This window comes from Pangasianodon hypophthalmus, chromosome 14, assembly GCF_027358585.1.
Source record: "Pangasianodon hypophthalmus isolate fPanHyp1 chromosome 14, fPanHyp1.pri, whole genome shotgun sequence".
NCBI lineage: Eukaryota > Metazoa > Chordata > Actinopteri > Siluriformes > Pangasiidae > Pangasianodon > Pangasianodon hypophthalmus.
The window spans coordinates 17,724,169-17,746,219 of record NC_069723.1 but is presented as its reverse complement, the minus strand read 5'-3'; the positions used below and the strand labels follow the sequence as shown (position 1 = coordinate 17,746,219).

Below are 22,051 nucleotides of genomic sequence, written 5' to 3'. Positions count from 1 at the left end.
CTGTCATTCTTTGCTGATCTCACCATGTCTTTGTTCCATGCAGTGGTGAAAGAAGCAGCCACTCTGAAGAAGCACAACCTGTTTGTGGACAGCACCGAGCTGCAGTGTCTGAGTCAGAGCAGTCTGACAGACAGCCGCACTCCGCCTCGCTCAGCCCCCTCCAGTCCAGCCAAAGTGCAGTCTGCAGCTGCAGCACAAAAAGCTGAGCAGGTTTCCAGCTCCTTGATGGTGGAAAATGGTAGTTCTGAGAAGCAACCAGTGGAGAAGAAACAAGAGTTTGCAGGCGAATCATCTCAGAGAGTTGAGGCACAGCCATCTACGCCCAGTGAGCTTTCAGCAGTACCCAGTATGCCATCTTGTGTTTCTGCAGATTCCCCAGATCTATCTAAGGTCCCTTCAACATCCATATCTGATTCCTCAGAGCCGATGTGTGAGGTTTCTATGGATAAACCTGACATGGTGTCCTGCACCTCATTACCAGAAGCAGCTGATGCTACAGCTCAGAGCCAAGCTATGACATCCACTGTGACTGATTTCAAGACTTCTCCTGTAATAATCGTTTCAGAACCTGAGTCACTTGCAGATCAAACCATTTCTGGCAACCTGCCAATTGAGGTGAACACAGAAAGTCCTGTTCCTCCAGCATCTGTGAAAGAAAATCAAAGTGTCAATGCTTCAGAAGAGATAGAGGTTGGTACTGCAATTCAGTCTCATTCTGAGATCTGTGATGCTGTGCCTGCACCCCCTGAGGAGCCACACAGTGGTACAGTCCAGCCTGATACAACCAATGCTGAAAATCCTTCAGGTTCCCAGACTAAAGACACAGATGACACTCACACTGAAACACTTTCCGGTGATTCATCTCCCCCTATAGTTGACACCGCAGTCAGCGAGACAGCAGCAGAAAGTGTGATGGAGAGCTCCACCACTACCAACACAAATGGACTCCCCAGTATCCCTGATCTTCCAGCAGGGGGTGACTTGACTGCACAGTCTGCAACGGTAGAGCCTGAAGGCACCACAGGTCCACACCGAGACTCTTTCACTGAGGATCAAGAAGCAGAAGAGCCGCTGGACAGCGTGAAGTCCATCAGAGATCTGGTGGTGGAAATCATTGAGGTGGAGGACATTGTGACTCCCTGTCCAGACAGTAGGGGAACTCAGTAGAGGCCTCTTTAGTGAATTAACTCCTAAGGGACATACTGCACAGGGGCTTTTACAAACAACTAAACAAAATCGTATTGCGATTGCGTCTAACCCAGTTACAGTTTAGACTGAAAATGCTTTTCTTTAAATATTGTAATTAAATCTTATCACATTGTTTGTACACTGACATTCCAAGAAAGAAAAGGATATCAGAAGTTTATATAATTTTACATCTTAAAAATATTGTTTAGAATTAGTTTAGTTAGCACTGCACTTTGTATGTAACACTTATTCTCTTTGGAATATCTCAATTTTATTTGCAAATGCTTGTGTATTAATTAGTATTACATTCTACTTAATTACTTTAAAATAAGATCTCCAATGAGGGAACAGTGTTTTACATGGTACATCAGTGGACTCAAAGTGCCACTGAGTGTGTTACCTTGTGTAGGAGAACATTAGTCGAAGTACAGTACTGCTCATATATATTGGACTGTTTCATAACTGCAATAAACTGATATTTTCTACCTAGCATGGTAAGCATTGTTTTAACATTCAAAAGCTGAGTGTGAGTTCCTTCATGATTTCTAAAATAACCAAGAATTAAATGCAGTGGTTAATAGAGGTTAATAGAGACTACTCTAAATGCTTAGTATGTCTGTGTAAAACTCTTCTACAATTAAAACATTTGCTTAGCTTATATGGGATCCTAGGGCTTTTGTTTTTAATTTTGACACGATGCTGAAAAATATTTGCCATATAACAATGGAAAGGGATGTGATTTTCACTCTCACTCACTTTCAGTAACTGCTTTATCCTGGTCAGGGTGGGTCACGGTGGATCCAGGGCCTATCCTGGGAAAACTGGGCATGAGGCATGATTACACCCTGGATGGGATGCAAGTCCATCACAGGGCAGCATGCACACATACTCTTTCACGCCTGGAGGCAGTTTATCTTAGCCAGTCCACCTACTGGCATGTTTTTGGGAGGTGGGAGGAAACTTGGAACCCATGCGGACATGGGAAGAATATGCACAGGAACTCCACACAGACAGTAATCCATGCTCAGTAGTGACAAGAAACACAGTAAAAACACTGACAGTGACTATTACTGGTGAAGGGGATGAAGCTGGATGCAGAATTTGCATTGTTGCTCATGAACTGGTCTGGAAACACAATCTGTATAAAGCTCTGATATGTTTGAATGGCCTGCTTTACCTAACAAACCAAGTAGATGTGGGTTTTTTTTTCATTACAAAGAATAAAGGACAGTTCCTTCCTTCTCTTCATTAACATGCATTTCGTGTGTATACAGTATATTGTGGTAACTTGGCTTTTTAAGCAGTTGCCCCTGAAAGTGCCCTTGATGTCATGACAGTCCTTGCTAATGCTAACTCTAGTTGATCCACCATGGTTTCTAGGGGCGGAACTTTGTGTACATGGGCAGGAATGGGAGTGGACTCAAGGAGTAGAAAAATAATTCAAATCTCATTCAACTCCACCTATTTAACTGTAAGAGACCTAAATTTCCAGCCCAGTGTCTGTTTAAAACATCGGTAAAACTACACCGATTACAGACTTTTACAGTAGGACAGAAGCAGATGTTATCGTCACTGCCTCATGTTGGGAAAGGATAATGTTTTTAGTCCTGATGAAGTATGGGAATTTCTGTTATATAACAATGCTCCTTCTTTACTTATAAAAATGTCACACAAAGCGTATAAAGGCTAATAAGACTTCCAGGAAGTTAATAAGAGTAGATTGTTGCAGAAATTGGCCTACTTTTAGTAAATTACAAAATCATAAGAATGGAATTCTTTTTCACAACATATAAAAGAAATTCAGGGCTGTTTTTTTTCCCTGTATCTGCATGGGTTTCTTCTGGGTTTTCTGGTTTCCTTCCACCTTCCAAAAACATGCCAGTTGCTGGATTGGCTATGCTATATTGCTCCTAGGTGTGAATAAGTGGGTGATTGTGTGATGCCTTGTGATGGACTGTTTTCACAGCCAAAGTGTATTCCTTTCTCACATAATGTTTCCAGGATAAGCTCTGGATCCACCACAATCACCAAATAATATTAACTAATACAGTTAGCTAGCTTAAGCTAAGTTAGATATGTAGCTAGCTATGAGTAAATAGGTCACTGGAACCTTAATCGTAACAAAAGTGATGCCCTTTATTTTAGTTTTTCAATCCCAACCACTGTTGCACTCAGAATTCTCAAAAAAACAAAAAACAAATTTAATTCAAATTAGGACCCAAATAGCATTGCCCATAATATAAATATTGTAAACCATCTTAATGCTTCTTACTTCCCAGTAATAATGACCACACCAACCTAGCCACCATGCTTCTCATGCAGCTAGTAACTAAAATACAGAGACGTCTGAAACATAGTTTTCCTCCAAGTTATTCACTGATTATTAAAGGCACAAACAAAGGCTTAAGATTAATTAATTAATGATCATCAGATGTATGGGTCATTACGTAAGTTAATATGATCTGTTGAAAAAAATGTTCAATACAATCTTAAACTTCAATACAATCTACACGCATAATATACTCACATGCTCAATCATGTATAATACTGGCCACAAAGATGTACATATGAGTTCAATAGTGCTGACACAGATGTGTTTCTAATTTTATGTGCTTGCTGAATGGACAGAAATGTGAGGAAAATTTCTTCTTCGAAGCCGGACTGTGGCGGAGTCCACGCTCGCTGCCACTCTCTTTGCACACGAGTCATCCTCCAGCTGCAAATGTGCAACCTGCAGCTCTTCTACTGCTTTCTCTGCACACTCCAAATGTTGCTTCAGCAGAACACTGCCCTAGACAGACATCATATAGTACATTTTACTACACCATACAGTGTCAGAAATTTGCATTAAGAAAAAATATTTATGTACTCATACTTGTCTGTTAAATCATTCAATAAGCATTTAAAATGCTGATAGTTATGTCTGTCATTGTTTTGGAATTAACAGCTGATAAGTGCATTGGAATTAATAAAGATCATAAGTTGATTACAAACATGTGGAGATATGTGATTGGTGACTATTGTTATGATATCATGTTAATTACACTACCTGTGTTAGGAGTCTCGACTCAGGTAGCTGAAAACTTGGGTGTCTCTCATAGACCATCACAATAGGTCTGTTCATTCTCTCTCTGCAGAAAAGGTCATCAGAGGAGACTGGACCCTACAGCGGAAAGATAGGGTGCAGTAAACAATGCCGTTTCCTCTTATGAATACTTGGCTAACTAGTATAATATTACAACATGGCTAACAATCTCCAATGTACAGCAAGTGGGGAGATTTTCCTGATAACAAGGACTGAAGTAAAAGTCAAACTGCCTAACTGACTACAATAAATATCAATACTATAAAACATACCAAAGCTCTGCCATGGCTGTAGCTGGCACACTGCATCTGTCTCTGTTTGCGGTAGATGGCCTGTCTAGTGGTCGCTGAGCTCAGCGTTAGACGTTGCTAAGAAAGAAAGATTTAACCATTTAGTACATTTCTAGTGGGTCTGTGTGCACAAGTGGAAATCATATTTTAATTGTTAACACAGAAAAAGTCACACTTTCCCATTTAAAATATTTACAGAGTTAGGTATGAGCTCAGTTTGTGTTGTTACAGAATATGATCCACAGCATCGAATGATAAACATGATACACTACAGCATAGAAATCACTACACACTAGATTAGCTAGGTAGCTTAACTAATAATGAACATTGAACAGTTGTGATTGATACAGTGCATTTTGGCAGGTGTGGTTAGTGTTATATATACTGCTGATAATAAAATATTATAGACTGAAATATTAGGGAATGAAATACCTCTTGTGCATGTAACAAATTAGCAGAAGTTTGTGAAATGCCTATCTATATGGGATAGAAGGAGAATATGGGGCACATAGATCATAAATCCTTGGGTAAAGGTGTAGAGATGCTCCTTTTCTAGATGCTAGTTTCTTTGGTATTAAAATATACTGAAAAATATATTTAGCAATTTATCTATCTGGATTTTTGAAGATGTAGTTCTTCATTTCTAGAGCCCTCTGCTGCCTGTGTGGTGAATTGCAGTTGAAATGAAAACTTTAACTGTGTCTCAAATCGTATATTAGGTAGTATATTCTTACATGATACACTTTAGTGTGAAGTACCAAGATTTTTTGCAGAGTAGTAAAGTCTTAAATTACTGTCTGTTAGGTCTCTTAGGTCTTCTGATCAGCTGTTCCCAGGTCCAGATTAAAGCTAAGGGGTGACTGTGCCAGCTGGCCCTAAGCTTTGGAACAGTTTACCTCTGCGTGTCAGAGCTTCAGCTTTATCTATCTTTAAAACGCGGGTAAATACACACTTCTTATCTCTGGCTTTTAATTATACTTAAATTGGAAGCTGAGGCATGCTGAATATTTCAATTTGATGTTTGTTATATATATTATTTTTATCTTTGTACAGCACATTGGTCAACAGTTGTTGCGCTAAATTGTGCTTTATAAATGAAGTAAAGTAAGTAAGTAAGTAAGTACTGTATCTCACATAATTGAGTGCGAGAACAACCACTAATTTTAAAACCTAAATTGTTTGGTCTGTAATTGTGCTCCTTTTTAATGGTCTAAACTGACGTTTGGCATTACTATAATAAAAAAAAGTGCAAGTATTTTTTTTTAAATATATGACCAAAATTGCTGGAAAAAAAGCACTTTAGCCTGTAAAGAACAACTTCTGATTGTCATCTCACCTGCAGACTCTGGGTTTCTGCAATTTTCTTTAACAGACCCTCATTGACTGAGCGATGTAGAGTTGCCTGTTTAATGATGGCGTCGCACATGGCCTGTTCAATGCTCCTGCTGAGCTGCTGAGACGTTTGCAACACAGCTGCTGATGACTCTAGTGCCTCTTTACACTCTGTGTGTATGTAGATTTGGGAGATGAACTCAGCACATACAAGTATTAAATAAAATCCCAGCTTACTGGAGATTCATCTGAGCTTACATTTTCACTCATGTGAAAGGAAGTATCATCTCAATTCAAAAGACAGCGTCACCTAAAAGTGTTGATGTCAGTACCTGGAGTAAATGGACCAGAGGGATCAGGTTTCAGTGAGAGAGGAGAGGGGGAGAGATGTACAGCTGCTGAAGGTGATCCATGCTGAGGGAGCAGCTCAATTACCCTGGACCTTTCAAAGGCACAGTCCAGGAGCTGTCTGCTGCTCTGAGCTAGGGTCTTCAAGTCACAGAGATGCAAAGACTGTGTCAGAGATACATGTGTTGTGCCCTCACACCTTTTATAGTCTATGGTCTTGTTTATACCTGCAGCTGAGTTAAAGTGTCTCTCAGCAGAGTCTCCAGTTTCTTCTTCAGTTCATTCAAGCCCTTCCTCTCATGACAGAGCAGATGATCAGCTCCATCTTGTTCCTTCAGAGAAAAACATTAGAAAACATTAATGTATGAAAACATTAGCTGTGTCTGAAATTGAATGTTAGTCATTGCTTATATTGATCGCCAATTCCATCCCCTGTGTTAAAATTACACATGCCTAGAAGTTAATTTTAAGGATGCTCTGCTTAAACTAGGAGTACTGCAGAAAATAGGTAGATCCTCTGCAATATTGCAAATCCATCCATTTTCTTTACCTCTTATCCTACACAGGGGAGCCTGGACCCTATCCCAGGGGACTCGGGGAACAGGGACAGGGTGCCAACCCATTGCAGGGCACAATCGCACACACACTCACACACCACGGACAGTTTAGAGATGCCGATCAGCCTACAACACGTCTTTGGACTGGGGGAGGAAACCGGAGTACCCAGAGGGAACCCCCGACTGGGAGAACACGCAAACTCCACGCACACAGGGCAGAGGCGGGAATCAAGCCTCCAACCACGGAGGCAAACGTGCTAACCACTAAGCCACCGTGCCCCCATATTGCAAATCATCATTTTTATTTAATTTATTTAATTAAAGTAATATAGGTCTATAACCCTTTTGGAAATGACAAACTTCAGCTTTAATTTGGATCACCGTTTATTTTAACTACATATGAAATGTGAGCGCACAAGAAATGTCTTGCTATCTAAGTATTACATTTTGTCTAGTCTTAGTCTCATACACTCCGTATCCAGTATATCTTTTGTACACTCTTCTGACCATGACCATCAGAATGTAGAAGGTAGAAATCCGATTGGCTCTCCGTACTAGTGTGTATACACTACTCTGCTTTTTTAACAGGAAAACAAACTTTTAACAACTGTGACCCTATGAGTGTTTCCATTCAAGTTACAGTCAATTGATTCAAAAAAGTTCACAGCATCATGTCTGTAAAAGATATTTTTTAAAAGTTTTGGGCAGAAAATGAGATAATCTCAGATGTGTATTGACAGGCTAGGGAAAAATGCCTTGCGGTTGGTCATGTGTCAGTCATATTCCCTCATCCGGTGAAAGCAGGTGGTTCTTGGCAGCATTTTTTGACAAAACATACCAGACCTGTATCAGAGCTAAATTTTATGCCTCCTCACTCACTGCCTCAGTGGCTGGTCTTCGTGTCCGCTCGTCTGTGGTTTTCTGGTTGATGAGCAGTGCTGTCCTGACACTTCGCAACACTTTCTCCAGTTTCTCTTTCTGATGACCCAGCCTAGTGGCTTCCTCAGTGATCCTCCCTGCCTGCCTCCGTAAACGGCCTTCTACTTGCCGTACGGCACGGGTGTATTCAGCAGCCACTGCTACGCTGAGGCCCGCACTCTGCTCGCGCAGCCCCGGTGGTGGGAACGGGCCACTCACGCCCAATGAATGCAACTTCAGTGGAAAAGATAAAGATGTTTGTTATAGTCAGTTGCCATCTCATTATCTACATCTACTCTGTAGCTATAGTCACTGTCCTCATTAATGCATTCACCTTAGTTATACATTTACTGAGTGTAGCTCATCTGTGTCAGCCTCCCTTTACTCATTCACCATAGATCTCTGATAATTTCAGTAGTGGTCCATTCTCAGCAAAGCAGTGGCACTGACACACGTGTATCAGGTTTAGCAGCAATACTGAGGTTTTTAACCATAGTGTACACTTTTTAGACACTTTTTAGACACTTACCCAAATAGGCCCTAACATCTGGCCAGTGGTGATGCCTTTTCATGGATGGGGGTCAGGGGCCGACTTAGCACTAGGAAAAGGTAGGCAGCTGCCTTGGGCCCCCAGAAGCCAAGGGCCCTCTAAAAATCCAAGTTATATCTATTTTTTAATTATTAATGCTAAATAACTTATACTGAAAATTCTATTTTATAATATAATATATCTACTATGTCAATGTCAAAACACTGAACAGGGCCCCCAAATCACTAACTGTTGGGGGTGTGTTGTGCATAGCAACAGATGGGCTACAGTCAGTAACTGTCTGCCTACAAAGTGCATCTACTGCATGATAGATGTATCTGATCAAGTGGAAGTGAAAGCGTATGGACTGGTAACCTTACCATAATGCCGGGGGATTTAGGTCGGGTGTTAATTCCGTTCACACTGTGAGCCAGAAGCGCTACATCCGGGCGCTTGGATGAGAGCGGTGGTGTCCGATAGCGCGTGGCGGAGTCCAGTGAGTGCACATGGGACTGGAGCACCAGGCGCTCGGCGCGCCGGATGGAGCTCAGCGTGTCATCCCGCCGACCCTGAGCTCCGAGCCTGGCCGCGGCACACGGAGCTGACCTAACCACACCGGTCATGACTGTTACAGCGAAGCACGATAGATTACTTCAGACCAATCTCCACATATTTATATTAAAGACAGGAAGTAAGATGACTCTGCTGCTTCCTGAGAAGAAGAGTGTTGAGCCGTTTCCACAGCAACGGTAAAAGCGCGCGCCACGTTGGGCTCAAATGTCACGCGACACTGCATCTTTCCCTTCTAAACAGTATCCCAGTAATAGACCAGTATTCATCAAACAGGCCTGCTTTTCACTAAATCAACCCTCACTGTAAAAACAACAACAAAAAAAAAACACATTTACCAGTACTGTTTTTGTTGCTATACCAACTCATTCTTAGCTTAACGGTTTATTATAAGAACTTATAAGACTAATAGACGTTTATGTATGTGCAGGCATCTAGCATTTTTTTTTATTATTTTATGGAGACAAAGTACTCCTGCAAGTCATTCTGAATAACTGATTTAGCAGACATTCTTAAAGTCAAAACAAACACATTTAAACTTGATCTTCATTTTATTAAACGCCAAAGCTAGTGTTTTGTTGTCACACAACCACTGGCACATCTGTAAACAATCAGTTTTAATAACTCTGCTAAACACAGACTGAGCTGCTCAAACTAGTAGACCATTTCGGATAGTAGCTTCCTTTCTTTCAGCATTTACCTAAACTGGATTTTTAGCGAGGAATGAACAGATAGACCATCCAGTGCAAACTTTCCACCGTGCCACCATTTTCATTTAAGTTCAGTTAGTCTAATTTTGTAAAACATACACAGGCAAACTAATACAAATGCACACTCTTTGGGCTGTTGAACTTGAAACCCACAACAAAGATCAATACTTTTAACTGTTTAAGCAACATTTATTTGCAAATATGCAAAAACATGATGGTCATCAAAACTAGTTCAGGTGGCAAACACGGTAGGAAAAATAAAGGCAAACTGGACTGGTTTCCAAAACCACTGCTGTCAGTGTGTTTAGTCATACTGTTTAGTATGGTAGTACTTTGAACATAAACCCATTTAGCGAATGAGAACAGACAGCAACAAGGCCATTCTGTAACTCGATCAGCAGTTATCACATTACCTTTCAGCCCATCACATGAGGGCAGTAAAAACATGATCTCTGATCCTTGTGGTAGGATTTTTATTAATGACAAATCTTGTGCTCATTTTATTAATAGAGTGTTTATTGTTATTGTTCTCAAGAAAGAACAATCACTTGGCACATGAATATAACCTCAACCGAATGGTAAATGTCAGATTACAGGCTTTCGGACTACATGTAAAGAAGACTGTAGACAAAAAAAAAAAAAAAAAGGGATTATCAAGTTTCACTTGGTTGTACTCCCTTATAAATAATCGAACAAAGAAATACATAAAAAATCTTTTTAAAAAATTAAAAGTTTAAACAAAATAACCCATTATATTAGAAAATAAAAACTCCAATTTCAAAAAGCAAAGACTGACACATGAATATAATCTCTCTCTCCATGGCCTGGAGGAAATTAATGGTTTATAGGCAAAAACAGCTCAAGATGGCCACTCATATAATCCCAGAAATAAAAGCAGAATTCTTGGAAAATAGCAGGTGCACTTTGTTGCTAGCATGGAATCAAGAATAAAGGATTCTTTATACAGTATTATTATGTTTTGCTGAGAAATAAATTAAAACCATCACACACGTCTTGAGCTGCACAGAGTCAATATGTTACAATAGGCTGAATTAGCTGAAAAGAGATAACTGCACTCAATGGAATACAGTTATAGGCAAAGCCTTACTTTAAAAAAACAAAACAAAACAAAAAAAACAAAACAGTGATAACTAATAAAAGCAGTAATGATGATAAGGCGCTTTAGCAATTGAGGCTAAATCGGGGCCTTTATCCATCTGTGGCAGTGTTATTACAAAGATACGGTCATCATAGCCCAGTACATATCCACCATTCATACAGACATATTCCAGTGTATATCTGGCATTCTCTTTCACACACACACACACACACACACACATCACACAATCATAGCGTGTGTTTGAGGCCGACCCTAGGTTCAACTCTACTGAGGATGTCCTGATGCAGTTCTATTAGCATGCCGTCTCGCTTCTCTGCATCCAAGAGTACTTGCTGATATTAAAAGAAAGAGAAACATTAAATATCACACTGTGACAATCTATAATCATACATAGCATTGGACACAAATCAACCACTGAAAACATGGCTATATCAGGAAGAAATTCAGCTGTACAGTGCAGCATCAGTGTGTAGTGAGAAAGAAAGTGAGAGAACACATACCTCAATGAGCTTATCCCTTTTCTGCAAACACTCTCTCAATCGCCCTTCTTCTAAATCTCTCTTTGCCCTTTCAGTCTTCCAGGCTTGCTCTGCCTGCTTGGTGTCTTTAATCATCTCCCTCAGCTCCTTGCGAGTGTCTCTCAGCTGCTCAGATAGTTCTGTGATGGCTTGTTTGTGACTTTGCCTTTGGTCCTAGAAAATGTGTGAAGATGTTAGGAAATCAATAAAAATAAATGCATAACAGATTGAAGATCAGCGGCTGGTCCACAGTAGATGACAAGTACAGTAACCAAAGGAATACAAGATGTAATCAGCATTCCCTGTAAATTCTCTGAACCAGCCACTAGGTGGAGGGACTGCTTAAAAATCTATGTGTGGGGAAACAAACATTCAGAGCAAGACTGTGCAAGTTGAAATGAAACTTTCCAGTTTTGATTAATTAACTAGAAAAATATTCAAAAGCAAAATGCAATTTGTTCCAAGAGTTTGGCTATGAATCAATTAATACTCTCCACCTCACACTGCCTTTAGGCTAATGGATTTGGAAAATGTCTCAGTAACAGTCATGTGATGCATCTCTATACATGTTGAGGCTTATGACTGACTCAGAGAGAAGGTGGACAGTGTCAGTTAAAATTACACACATTAAAATTATCACACATGGGGCAACAAATATTATATTCTTTGTTTATTATTATTTATTTCAGTACTATATATCAGGGCAGTTAAATGATGGCCTGATGTATAGTTGTATAAACCTGGGTACAACCCTGGTGGATGGTAAAAGTAGTGGTATTCTCGTACTTTTTCACTTCTTACAACAAGAACTATGTATGTTATTTCTACTTGGCACTCACACTGACCCCTTCGTTTGCTATAAGCACGTGGCTTTTTAAAATAGTAACATTGGAAAATTATGACTGAAAACAGCCTTAGTTCCAAATGCTACAGGTGTTGCAGTGATAAAAAAAAAAAAAACATATCAACAACTTCACTGTCACTCTCACCATACCTGTATTAGAGCCTCAGCTTCTTCTAAAGCTGTACAGAGTTTTGAGACTTCCTGCCTCATGGTGGCAGTGTGCTCTTCCCAATCTTTGAGGCAGACTGATAGTAGGGACTCTTGCTCTCGCACCTGACTGGCCAAAGCGCCCTCATCGCCGCCTCCTGGCAATCCCCGACCAATCAGAGAGTCTGAGAGGGCCTGTGAACCACCATCATTATTTAAGTCACTTTAACCTGGTGTTGTGTTTCCACTGACTATAGCATAAACCACTGGGATTTCATAAGAACAATCTGATAAGACAATATCCAGGTCATCTCAGAGAGCAAAGTAGAACAGAAGGTAAACAGGAAATCAATTGGCTGTCAACCTGAACATCTTTGTGGGAGCTCTCAATTGCCTGCTGCAGACGAGTGATGAAAACTTCTTTTTCTTGTAACACCTTTTCCAGGGCGGAGTCCCGCTCTTTCCATAACTCCCGCTCTTTATGCATGCCCTGCAGTGACTGAGTCTTCTCAGCTAGTTCCACTCGCAAATGCTAAAACCAAAAGGGAGAGAATGACTTTCTGAATAAGACATGTAGTTTAAATGATCATCAGTCAACAATCAGCATTGAGATTATGTGTGTTTGTCTGACTAAGCTCTGTGTTTGCCTTACACTGATGACATCCTGGTTACTCTGGAGCACACAGTTGAGAGTGAGGAGGTCCCTCTCCTGCCCTCTGCTTGCCTCCTGCAGCACCTCCAGCTCTTTCTGCAGGCTTCTTTCCCTCTCCTTCAGTTCAGACAGCTCAGCTTCCAAGACCCCCTGAAACAGATTAATAGTCAAGGGCAAGATGAGATTTTTTTTATACCAAAAAACTGTTCCTTTCACAAAAGATTATTCAAGTGCATAAATATTACATAAAAGCTTTCTTAAAACGTGTTTACAGGAAGAGAGAATTTAAGTGCAGAATTGTCATTAAGAAAAACAGCCTGCATTACAATTTAAAAAAAAAAAAAAAAAAAAAAGTAGAAAAATGCAGTAACCTTAAATCATGATGCATTAAAGAAAAACATTTGACTTACAAATCTTGGATGTTTAAATATATTGAATCTACATTCAACAGGTTTGCAAAAATATGCCACCCTAAATTTATTTAAAAAAAATCACTGTGTTAAATTAGGACTGGATAATCCTTTTAGACAAATAAATTCAAAAATAAAATGTGCTTGAAAACTATGTATGCAGGATACTTACCTCTCGCTCTGAGTGTGTATCAGTCAGAGTCACAGTTACATTGCTGATGAGCTTATCAGCCTCCTCTAACCCTGAGCCAAGGTCCACACACAGCTTTCGGATCAAAGTCAGACATTCCTGACAAGGGGAGAGCTCTGAATCAATCTCAAGTCAGTTACCTTAGGCGATATACTAGTGCACTTGAAACTTAATCGCTGTGCTGCAAGTTTGAGAGCTAACCTGAATAACTCTGTCTCTGCTTTGCAGTGAATGGCTAAGATTCCGGATCAGTCCGCTCTCATCCTCTGAGCTGCTGTTTGGGAACTGCAAAAGACCAGGAGACACACACAATCATGTCTATTAGTTCATTGTCCTCATAAAGTCATAACCAAGGACAATAGAAGTCATGGGTGTATTTGAAAAATTCCTTATATCACATGTTCCTATGAATGCATTTCTGAAAGACAAGTCATAGTTATGTGCACGTATTCACATTCAACAGCATAATTCACATACAGCTACTAAATAATACATCAACACTTTATTAACCCAAATATGTATACACACTTTAAAAAAGTTATTAGAGAAGACAGGTGGTTCACGTGTTACACGGCAGCTGAACAGCTGGTTAATGATTAATGAACACAGCCTATGCTCAGAGCAAATACCTCCCGCTGAGGACAATTCCAGAAACAAGAGTGTGTGTGGTGTGTGCATGTTTTTGTTTTGTGTACCTGCATTTGTGCAATTCCTCATTTGACACCACACCCACAGTATTTATACACACCCATATGTGCCTTATGCACCTTATGCAAGTCAATTTGTGCAAAACAGATAAACAGAGGTAATTTCAAAGTACTCTGCAAACAATATATTATCATAATAACTTTATACATGTGATTATAGTGATTATACACGCCGTGATTATACACGCCATGACAACTGTAAAACAAAGATGTTGAATGCTTGATATTTCTGCGTTACAGAGAAAGACCGGGCTGTAGGACAGACAAAACCTGTTCTACGTTTGATAGATCACATGTTCACAGCAAACCTACATCAAGTTTCTGTAAAACATGGCAGTCCATTTGTCAAGTGTCAGTCCATTCATATAATAACTACAAATGTCTAAAGTACTAGATGTCATTTGAATTAATTTAATATTTAAATAAAATAAATACAAATCTTGGCTCAAAATTCTAAAAAGAATGATGAATGGAAATACTGAATAGCATCTTAAAAAAAATTAACAGCATGGAGTTTTCAAAATGACAGATTCTCACAGTGTGATTTATTTGTACGTTTTCAAAGTTGTGCAACTAAAAGCATGCCTTTTAGCGATTATCTGTCAATGTGCTGAATCTTTTTTTGTATTTCATTTAAAATGTATTTTTGACCACCATGATGCTCAGTATTAAGCTATAACATCAGCTTACTTTTCTTTGCTGTTTTCAAAGCCTTTCATCTTTGACCTTATTACAAAGACATTTACATTACATTTACGGCATTTGGCAGACGCCCTTATCCAGAGAGACTTACAATTATCTCATTTATACAACTGAGCAGTTGAGGGTTAAGGCCCTTGCTCAAGGGCTCAGCAGTAGCAGCTTGGCGGTGCTGGGATTCGAAAACTCAACCTTCCGATCAGGAGTTCAACGTCTTAACCACTGAGCTACCACTTTATGCAAACCATTGGATCATTTCACTGCTCACAGTAACAACTTCTCTTTCAACTCTCTTAAATGTCTATCTGTGAAACATGTAAATCAGCTTTTCTTTCAGCTGTAAAACTGTAGGAGCAGCCTAAACACACCAAACCAACTGAGAAACATCAGTTAGGTGACTAATATGCTGTTTGATGCCATAATTCTTACCACTGGTAGTGACTGCTTTGGATGATGGGTCTTACTGGGGACTGAGTGGGTGCCGTTCTGAAGCCCCGCCTCCAACGTCCTGATACGAGCCTGTGCTTGATCCAGCTGCTCTCGTAACTGCTTGACTACAAGGTGCACTCTGGCTGTAGTGGGCTGCAATAAAACAATATCAAATGGAGGCTAAATATGTGGACAAAATACTATATTGCAAATACATCACTACCAACTACATTTGCAGTTGTCCTATACACTAAGTGACTTCTCACTCACTCACTCACTCACTCACTCACTCACTCACTCACTCACTCACTCACTCACTCACTCACTCACTCACTCACTCACTCACTCACTCACTCACTCACTCACTCTATGTACCCAAGTGACCAAAAAAAACCTTTTTTTTTTTTTTTTTTTTTTTACCACAGTTATGTGTATCTGTTCATCATGATTAATTCTTCCTCATATTTTTGAAAACCATGAAAGAAGAAGAAAATAGCAGAGTGGCTGGAGAACAACAAGGTAATCTCAACCTTCAGCAGTAGCATTAGACATACATCTGTGCTGTAAAAGGCAGGTTAATGTGCCACCGATTCTGTATGTGTTTGTGCAGCTTTATAAATCAAATGAGGAAACATTTTATTAGCTTTATTAGTACACCCACTGATAGCTGATAGTTGATAGCTGGGAAGATATCGGTTACAATCATTATGTAACGTGACAAAATCACAGTCCTGGTCAAGTGAAAAAGAGAGTTTTTTTTGTAGCAGTGAATTATATTTCAGAATATAACTAAATAATTCATAGGAAGACCAGTGGCTCTGTTGTGCTCCTGCTTTTTGCTGGCATGGTTTAGGTCCACTTGTCCCCGTAGGGGGGAAGGGTCACTGATCACCTTTATCCTATGATGAAATTTGTATCCTGATGGGAGTGGTCTCTTCCAGGATGTCCCCACCTCCAAACACAGGGAACAAGGCTCACAGAATGGTTTGATAAGCATGAACATTATGTAAATCACGTGCTATGATCTTCACAGTCAACCCAACTGAACACCTGTGGGAGATTTTGGAGCGATGTGTAGAACAGCGTTCTCTGCCACCATCATGAAAACACCAACTGAAGGAATACCTTTTGAAAGAAAGGTGTTCATCTCTTCAGTACAGTTCCAGAGACTTGCAGAATCAATGTCAAAGTGCACTGAAGCTGTTCTCATGACTCATAGTGGCCCAACACCATAGTAACACACTTATGTTTTGTGTTTCCTTTAATTTGTTACCCTGATATAGTCCTTAAATCTACCTTTGCCAAATGAGAATTATGTTTTTTTAAAAAAGATCACTTAAATAGCTTTTTTTAAACATCTGGCAGATGAATGGCCTGCATTATTTTGAAAAAAAAAAATTCTTTACATATCTTTGAATCAGGTGAATACCTTTTGTTGCAAAGGCCAATATTATGACAATGATTAACAAAGATTTATGAAGCAGCCCAACTGCAAAGGCCAAAATATTTCCTTGACATAAATAATTTTATATTTTCCAAGACTATGAGCAATACCATAGGACATAGACTCAAATAATGTCTTTTTCAAATGCCTCACTGTTTGATGCATCCAAGTTGCACATTTTGACTGTAATTGTTTTTTAACTAATCCCTGCTTAAGCCCAAACTATGACAAACATTCCTTGTGGAATAGCATTTCTACAGTGAAGCAGGCAAAATTTAATACCAGTGTGACTGCATACCATAAAGTTTCCTCACCTCTCTTTGCAGTGGCAGAAATTCATCCCTCAGTTCAGTCAGCACATCCACACTCTCGCCATTCACATCTTCCTCCTCTTGTTCATCTCCCTGTCCAAAATTCAGCACCCGTGTGACCTCGATTGGAGGTGATCCATCTGCCACACTGCCATTTGGTCCTTTCGTTAAAACAGGGATGCGACTTCCTGCTGGAGACCTGACTGGGTTCCGCTCTATACTTTTCAGCTTATGGAGAATGGAGTCCAAGATGACTGAATGCTCATCTGGCCAATCAAATGGATCGTGACCATCTAAAGAGTCGAGCGACTGTGCTGAAACTGTACGAGATCGTGCTTTTAGTGAATGGCAGGAACCAGCTAAGGAGGCGGGACTAGAGCGGAGTGTTGGAGCTCTGGACCAATGGAGAGGCATGCTCTGTGACTTCTCCAAAGATAGGCCAAAAGGAGACAGGACTTGCTCGGGTAGGCGGCGAGGAACTCCACAAATAAATTCGTAATCAGAATCGGACACCCTTAAGGAGTCACAACACTCACAATTTTTCAATTTGCTGCATCTTTTACCGGTTCTCTTAAAATATGGACATGACTCTGATTTCTCAGCCCAACATTCATACGCAGCGAGAGCCATGTTGTCACTCAGCATCTCTCTGTAAGCTTTCCCTGAGTCGCTTTCTCCCAGCTCGACATCATCTTCACTGGAGCTTCCCCTGCTCTTCAAGTCAGATGGGTGGTGCTGCCTATAAAGACTTCGTACCCACCGTCTTAAGCTATCCCTTTCCTGTGTCAGTTTCTGAAGCCTCTCCCTGGATAAAACACGAACTCTGGCTATGACTGTGTCAAACTTAAACACTCGCTCGAGCACAGACACACATTTGCCACAAACAAACTCGCCTTTCCCGTTCCCCCGTGTTACAGACTGCCCTAATATGTGTGTCAGCACAGCAAGCAGGTCCATTCCTTTATTAGGGGTGGGAAGGGTATGAGACTTGTACAATGAATTTGAGGAGCCAAGAGATAATGTACTGCCTGAAAGAAATTAAAAATGCAAGGATTTAGTAATTAAGAATATAAAAATTTCTAGGACTGCTTTTAGACTTACCACATATTGAAACCCAAGTGTACTGCAGAAGAACAAATGCAAGAATATAAACTACATGTAATACAAAAAAGTCAAAGAAATGGCCACGTGTTTTTCAACCTTGTCTCTATCTACTGCATCTTTGGTGTTTCTAGAATTACCACAGACAATAACTGATACGTTTCCTTGTACTAAGAAACGACAAGAATTTCCCATTGACCTGAAACTGAAAAACTGAAGTCTAAGGGCAGTGGTTAAACTCTGAAAGTTTTTTAACCAAATTGTTCTTTATTTTGTTTTATCCAACTTTCCGACACTGGAGGAATGCAGTAAAAAGTAATGCTTTCCTTGATGTTTTGTCATATCATTTGGCTGACAGACAAGCAGTAAAGGCCGATCCTGAATACTTGGGTAACAATATCTTGCCAAAAAGTTAATCTGACAGAAAACAAAAAATATTAATAATAAATTCCAAAACACCATAATTATTTATTACATCAATGACCTGCAGCATGTATGTTTGTACTTTAGGCTTCTTAACACATACATATTTTATGGTATTTGGGTACCAAAGCATTTGGTGATTGTGAAATAGCTTGCAAAGAAAATACTGTGACAATTATTTTCCAGATATTGCCCAGACACATACAGTTATGTTGGTAATGCATAACCACAAACTATTCCTTCTGGAAAAGTTGTCCTGTCTCTGAAAACATGAATTATGCAGATTTACAGGAAATATATGTGAATGAATAATTGTTCCATGTGTTCTACAAAACAACTGCATAAATGTGTATTCACTGCCCCAGCAACTGCCCTTTGGCTTTTATCTTAAGTGAGTTTTTTAATTAGATGGGTTTTCTGTTCTTTTCTCAGTAAAAAGGAAACTTGTTGAAATTATTTTTCTTGGTACATACAGATGCAGTAGGTAGAAATGCTGGGGTATTCCTTTAACACATTAGCCTGTATTAATTTATTGTTAATTTATCATTACCTTCTGAGATTGATCATTTTAAATCTAGTTACATCAAACAGAATTTGTGTGTATGTGTGTGTATGTGTGTGTGCATTCTTGTGAATTCTTCATACCCCATGGGCTGCTCTGGGCAGACCTGGCTGGCGACAGCAGATAGGCAGACTCTTTGCAAAGCGACCGAGTTGGACTCTGATTCTGGGCCCCTTTCCTATTATGTGCTGCAAAAAGCCAGCGGCGTTGGTTCCCCTGTAGATTCCCGCCGCATATACGGCATTCTTCAGTCTTCCTCCTGGTTGTCATCCTTCTGTAAATGGGTCCTGCAGGAGATTAAAAAAAAAAAAAGGACACAGCTGAGAAAAAAGCCTAAATATGTGGGTTATGCCAAGGAGAAATCTGATGGATCACTGGCTTTACGGATTTTCTGGTGCCATGAAAAACTCCTGGACGAGCTGATACCAGCTTGCTGAAAGGTACACTGAAAATTTAATGCTTGTACTAAACAGCACATGCAGTGTAACGTGTAATGAAAGCAGACAGTGTAGATGACAGCTCTCCCACTCTGTCCAAACAAACCTGCTGTTTACAGAGTGGAGCCGGACACGTCGACCTTGGGTTGCCAGATTGGGCTGATGACCACTTGTCGAATCAGGCTTTAAAACGCGTCCAATTCGTTAATACAATTTTTCTGAAATTATGACCTTGTAAAGAAGACACCTTCCAGCATAATATAACATCCTCTAACTATCATATGCTTAAAAACACCTACACAATGAGGGAAAATGTCCAATCTGGCAACATCTCAGTCGGTCTGAAGTCTATGAACTCGGCACGGCCTCACAACTTTAAAGCAATAAATGTTAATATGATAGCAATATTGTGCAGCCAGTACAGTTAAAGTAAGGTTAAAATATACCTACAATAACATAAAAGTGAAGTCCTTTCAATGACAAACTCATAACGTCCCGCTAAAGCGAAAATTAAAGACTTGCTGAGAACAAACCTAGAGCTGGTTTAAATGAGCAGAGCGCTGAGGATAAGAACAGCTAACAGACATGAGATAAAGTTAACTCAGGCTAGTTAAACAGCTCTGGAAAGACTGAACACGGACAGCAAACACGTAAAACGTTCTAAAACTCCACTATCTACACCGATAAAGTGTACAACTCACCATAAAGAATAAATAAATACGTTTAATTTTGGACAAACAGGTGAACTTACAGGTTAGCTCGAGCGGCTTGCTAAAATCTCCACCAGGAGCTTTGTGCGCGCGCCGCGGACCTGATTGAACGCCTCGGCGCGCTACCTGGCCTGCTGACGTCATGGCGGCAGTACCTGTTTTGACAGAGGCTGCAGCTGCCACGCCGCATTCATGCTGAGAGCACTGTGACTTCTTAACCAGCTCATGTCCGCGCATAACTACTGATTTATACACCAAAACACATTTAACTTACTACTGATCAAAATGACAAAGTAACGGGGTCACTGTGTGCTTAGACCTGTGAAGCATTGCTGAGTTACTGACAGCTGCTGTAACTTTATATAAGTTAATGGCAGGGTATAATAATCACTGAAGCTGTTATGAAAAAAAAATCCCAGTATTGATTAAATTCATGATGTCATCACTCTGTGTTTGACATTTTTGAGTTAATGGTAATCTATAATCTCTAAATTCTTAATACATTCCCAGAAAAATAGTACTAACATACACCCTTCTTTGTCGCTGGAGTGGTATGCCTCACAGGTACATCTTTTTTTTTTTTTTTACCTTGAAAATGTTGAAATACACTGTATGGTCAAAAGTATGTGGACACCTGACCACATGCCTATTCCAAAACTATGGGCATTAACAAGGAGTTGCTCCCTGCTTGCTGCTAAAACAGCCTCCACTCTTCTGGGAAGGCTTTCCACTAGATTTTGGAGCGTGGCTATGTGGATTTGTGTTCATTCAGCCACAAGAGCATTAGTGAGGTCAGGCACTGATGTCAAGTGAGAAGGCCTGGGGTGCAGTCAGCACTCCAATTCATGCCAAAGGTGTTCACTGGGGTTGAGTACAGGGACCTTCACAGGCCACTCAAGTTCTTCCACTGCAAACTATGTCTTGATGGAGCTCGCTTTGTGCACAGGGGGGGGCTGTCATGCTAGAACAGGTTTGTGCCCTTCAGTTCCAGTGAAGGGAACTTGTAATGTTACAGCATACAAAGACATCCTATACAATTCTGTGATTCCAACTTTGTGGCAACAGTTTGGAGAAGGGCCACATATGGGTGTGATGGTCAGGTGTCTTCATACTTTTGGCCATACAGTTAACATTTAAAAATTAATTAAGGTACATAAATGGACCATAATTAATTTTTAGTGTAAAAATATAAAGTTACACACTACAGGCACCTTTCTAAGTAAAAGATACATACTAAAGGTACAAAAGGTGTGGCCTTGAGGGTTCCACCCCAGCAACAAGGAAAGGTACCCTTTTGTCAGAGAATGTATTGATATAAATAATAAGAATTAAATCACTAAGTGATTAAATTTTTTTGACATCATGTCAGGCTAAAATCACCAAAAATTTTAATACAACTAATATTGAAAATAATCTTCAATATTGAAAAAATAATCAGTGAATTTCAGACATTCATAACACATTTTTTTAATGCAGTCACTATCTATTCAGACATTAGTAATATTTTAGATAATGTCAGGGCATAATCAAAAGAATATTAAATAGTGTAATAGTGATTAGTTAATCAAAGCTACTATATGTTTTATATTTTTGTTATTTATGTCAGAGTATAATCATTGGATTCTCAGATTCGCTTTTGGTGGAGCTCTAAAACAACTGCTCTATATTTATCTATATTTATCAGTCACGTGACCAACAACATACTTTTTAGACCGGGGTGAACTGGCAAAACAACTTTCCATTCCAGAAGTTGCAGATCAAGATGTTTTGTCCCTGCAGGTACAGAACTGGTGATAAAACACAACTCTAATATATTTTGA

At 39.8% G+C, this 22,051-nt stretch overlaps 3 protein-coding genes across 7 annotated transcripts in view; 1 reads left to right on the top strand and 2 right to left on the bottom strand.

Annotated features, from left to right (window-relative positions):
* Nucleotides 1–1,700, top strand: part of niban1b (niban apoptosis regulator 1b) — a 29,351-nt gene extending 27,651 nt beyond the window's left edge. The window contains exon 14 of the mRNA XM_026934957.3: nucleotides 44–1,700. Within this exon, the coding sequence (XP_026790758.3) occupies nucleotides 44–1,167 (1,124 nt within the window). The 3' untranslated portion in view covers nucleotides 1,168–1,700. The remainder of the gene's footprint in view (nucleotides 1–43) is intronic.
* Nucleotides 1,701–3,299: 1,599 nt separating this feature from the next.
* ccdc105 (coiled-coil domain containing 105) lies at nucleotides 3,300–9,852 on the bottom strand. The gene is made up of 8 exons (XM_026935049.3): nucleotides 8,628–9,852; nucleotides 7,680–7,952; nucleotides 6,471–6,575; nucleotides 6,228–6,384; nucleotides 5,900–6,066; nucleotides 4,546–4,641; nucleotides 4,238–4,351; nucleotides 3,300–3,979 (listed from the first exon to the last, which is right to left on the bottom strand). The coding sequence occupies exons 1-8, from the start codon at nucleotides 8,868–8,870 to the stop codon at nucleotides 3,794–3,796; spliced, it is 1,341 nt and encodes a 446-aa protein (XP_026790850.1). The 5' UTR covers nucleotides 8,871–9,852; the 3' UTR covers nucleotides 3,300–3,793.
* Nucleotides 9,853–9,986: 134 nt separating this feature from the next.
* On the bottom strand, nucleotides 9,987–20,410 carry si:ch73-95l15.5 (uncharacterized). Of its 5 annotated transcripts, none has more exons than XM_026934974.3 (11): nucleotides 20,273–20,410; nucleotides 19,168–19,371; nucleotides 17,002–18,026; nucleotides 15,244–15,396; nucleotides 13,610–13,693; nucleotides 13,391–13,507; nucleotides 12,809–12,958; nucleotides 12,521–12,688; nucleotides 12,160–12,351; nucleotides 11,148–11,339; nucleotides 9,987–10,979 (listed from the first exon to the last, which is right to left on the bottom strand). In XM_026934974.3, the coding sequence occupies exons 2-11, from the start codon at nucleotides 19,352–19,354 to the stop codon at nucleotides 10,875–10,877; spliced, it is 2,373 nt and encodes a 790-aa protein (XP_026790775.3). In that variant the 5' UTR covers nucleotides 19,355–19,371; nucleotides 20,273–20,410; the 3' UTR covers nucleotides 9,987–10,874. The 5 variants fall into 5 exon arrangements, with proteins under 5 accessions (XP_026790775.3, XP_034166725.2, XP_034166726.2 ...); XM_034310834.2 differs by having other exon boundaries at nucleotides 20,223–20,294; XM_034310835.2 differs by lacking the exon at nucleotides 20,273–20,410 and adding an exon at nucleotides 19,972–20,195.
* Between the last annotated feature and the right edge of the window lie 1,641 nt (nucleotides 20,411–22,051).

Coding starts and splice junctions, on each gene's coding strand:
- ccdc105 (XM_026935049.3), bottom strand. CDS start 8,870: ATGACCGGTGTGGTTAGGTCAGCTCCGTGTGCCGCGGCCAGGCTCGGA. Junction 6,385..6,470: donor ACACTTTAACTCAGCTGCAG/GTATAAACAAGA, acceptor TGTGACTTGAAG/ACCCTAGCTCAGAGCAGCAG. Junction 3,980..4,237: donor AGTCGAGACTCCTAACACAG/GTAGTGTAATTA, acceptor ATGTCTGTCTAG/GGCAGTGTTCTGCTGAAGCA.
- si:ch73-95l15.5 (XM_026934973.3), bottom strand. CDS start 19,562: ATGTGCTGTTTAGTACAAGCATTAAATTTTCAGTGTACCTTTCAGCAA. Junction 19,372..19,468: donor TTCATGGCACCAGAAAATCC/GTAAAGCCAGTG, acceptor AATCTCCTGCAG/GACCCATTTACAGAAGGATG. Junction 18,027..19,167: donor TGCCCAGAGCAGCCCATGGG/GTATGAAGAATT, acceptor AATTTCTTTCAG/GCAGTACATTATCTCTTGGC.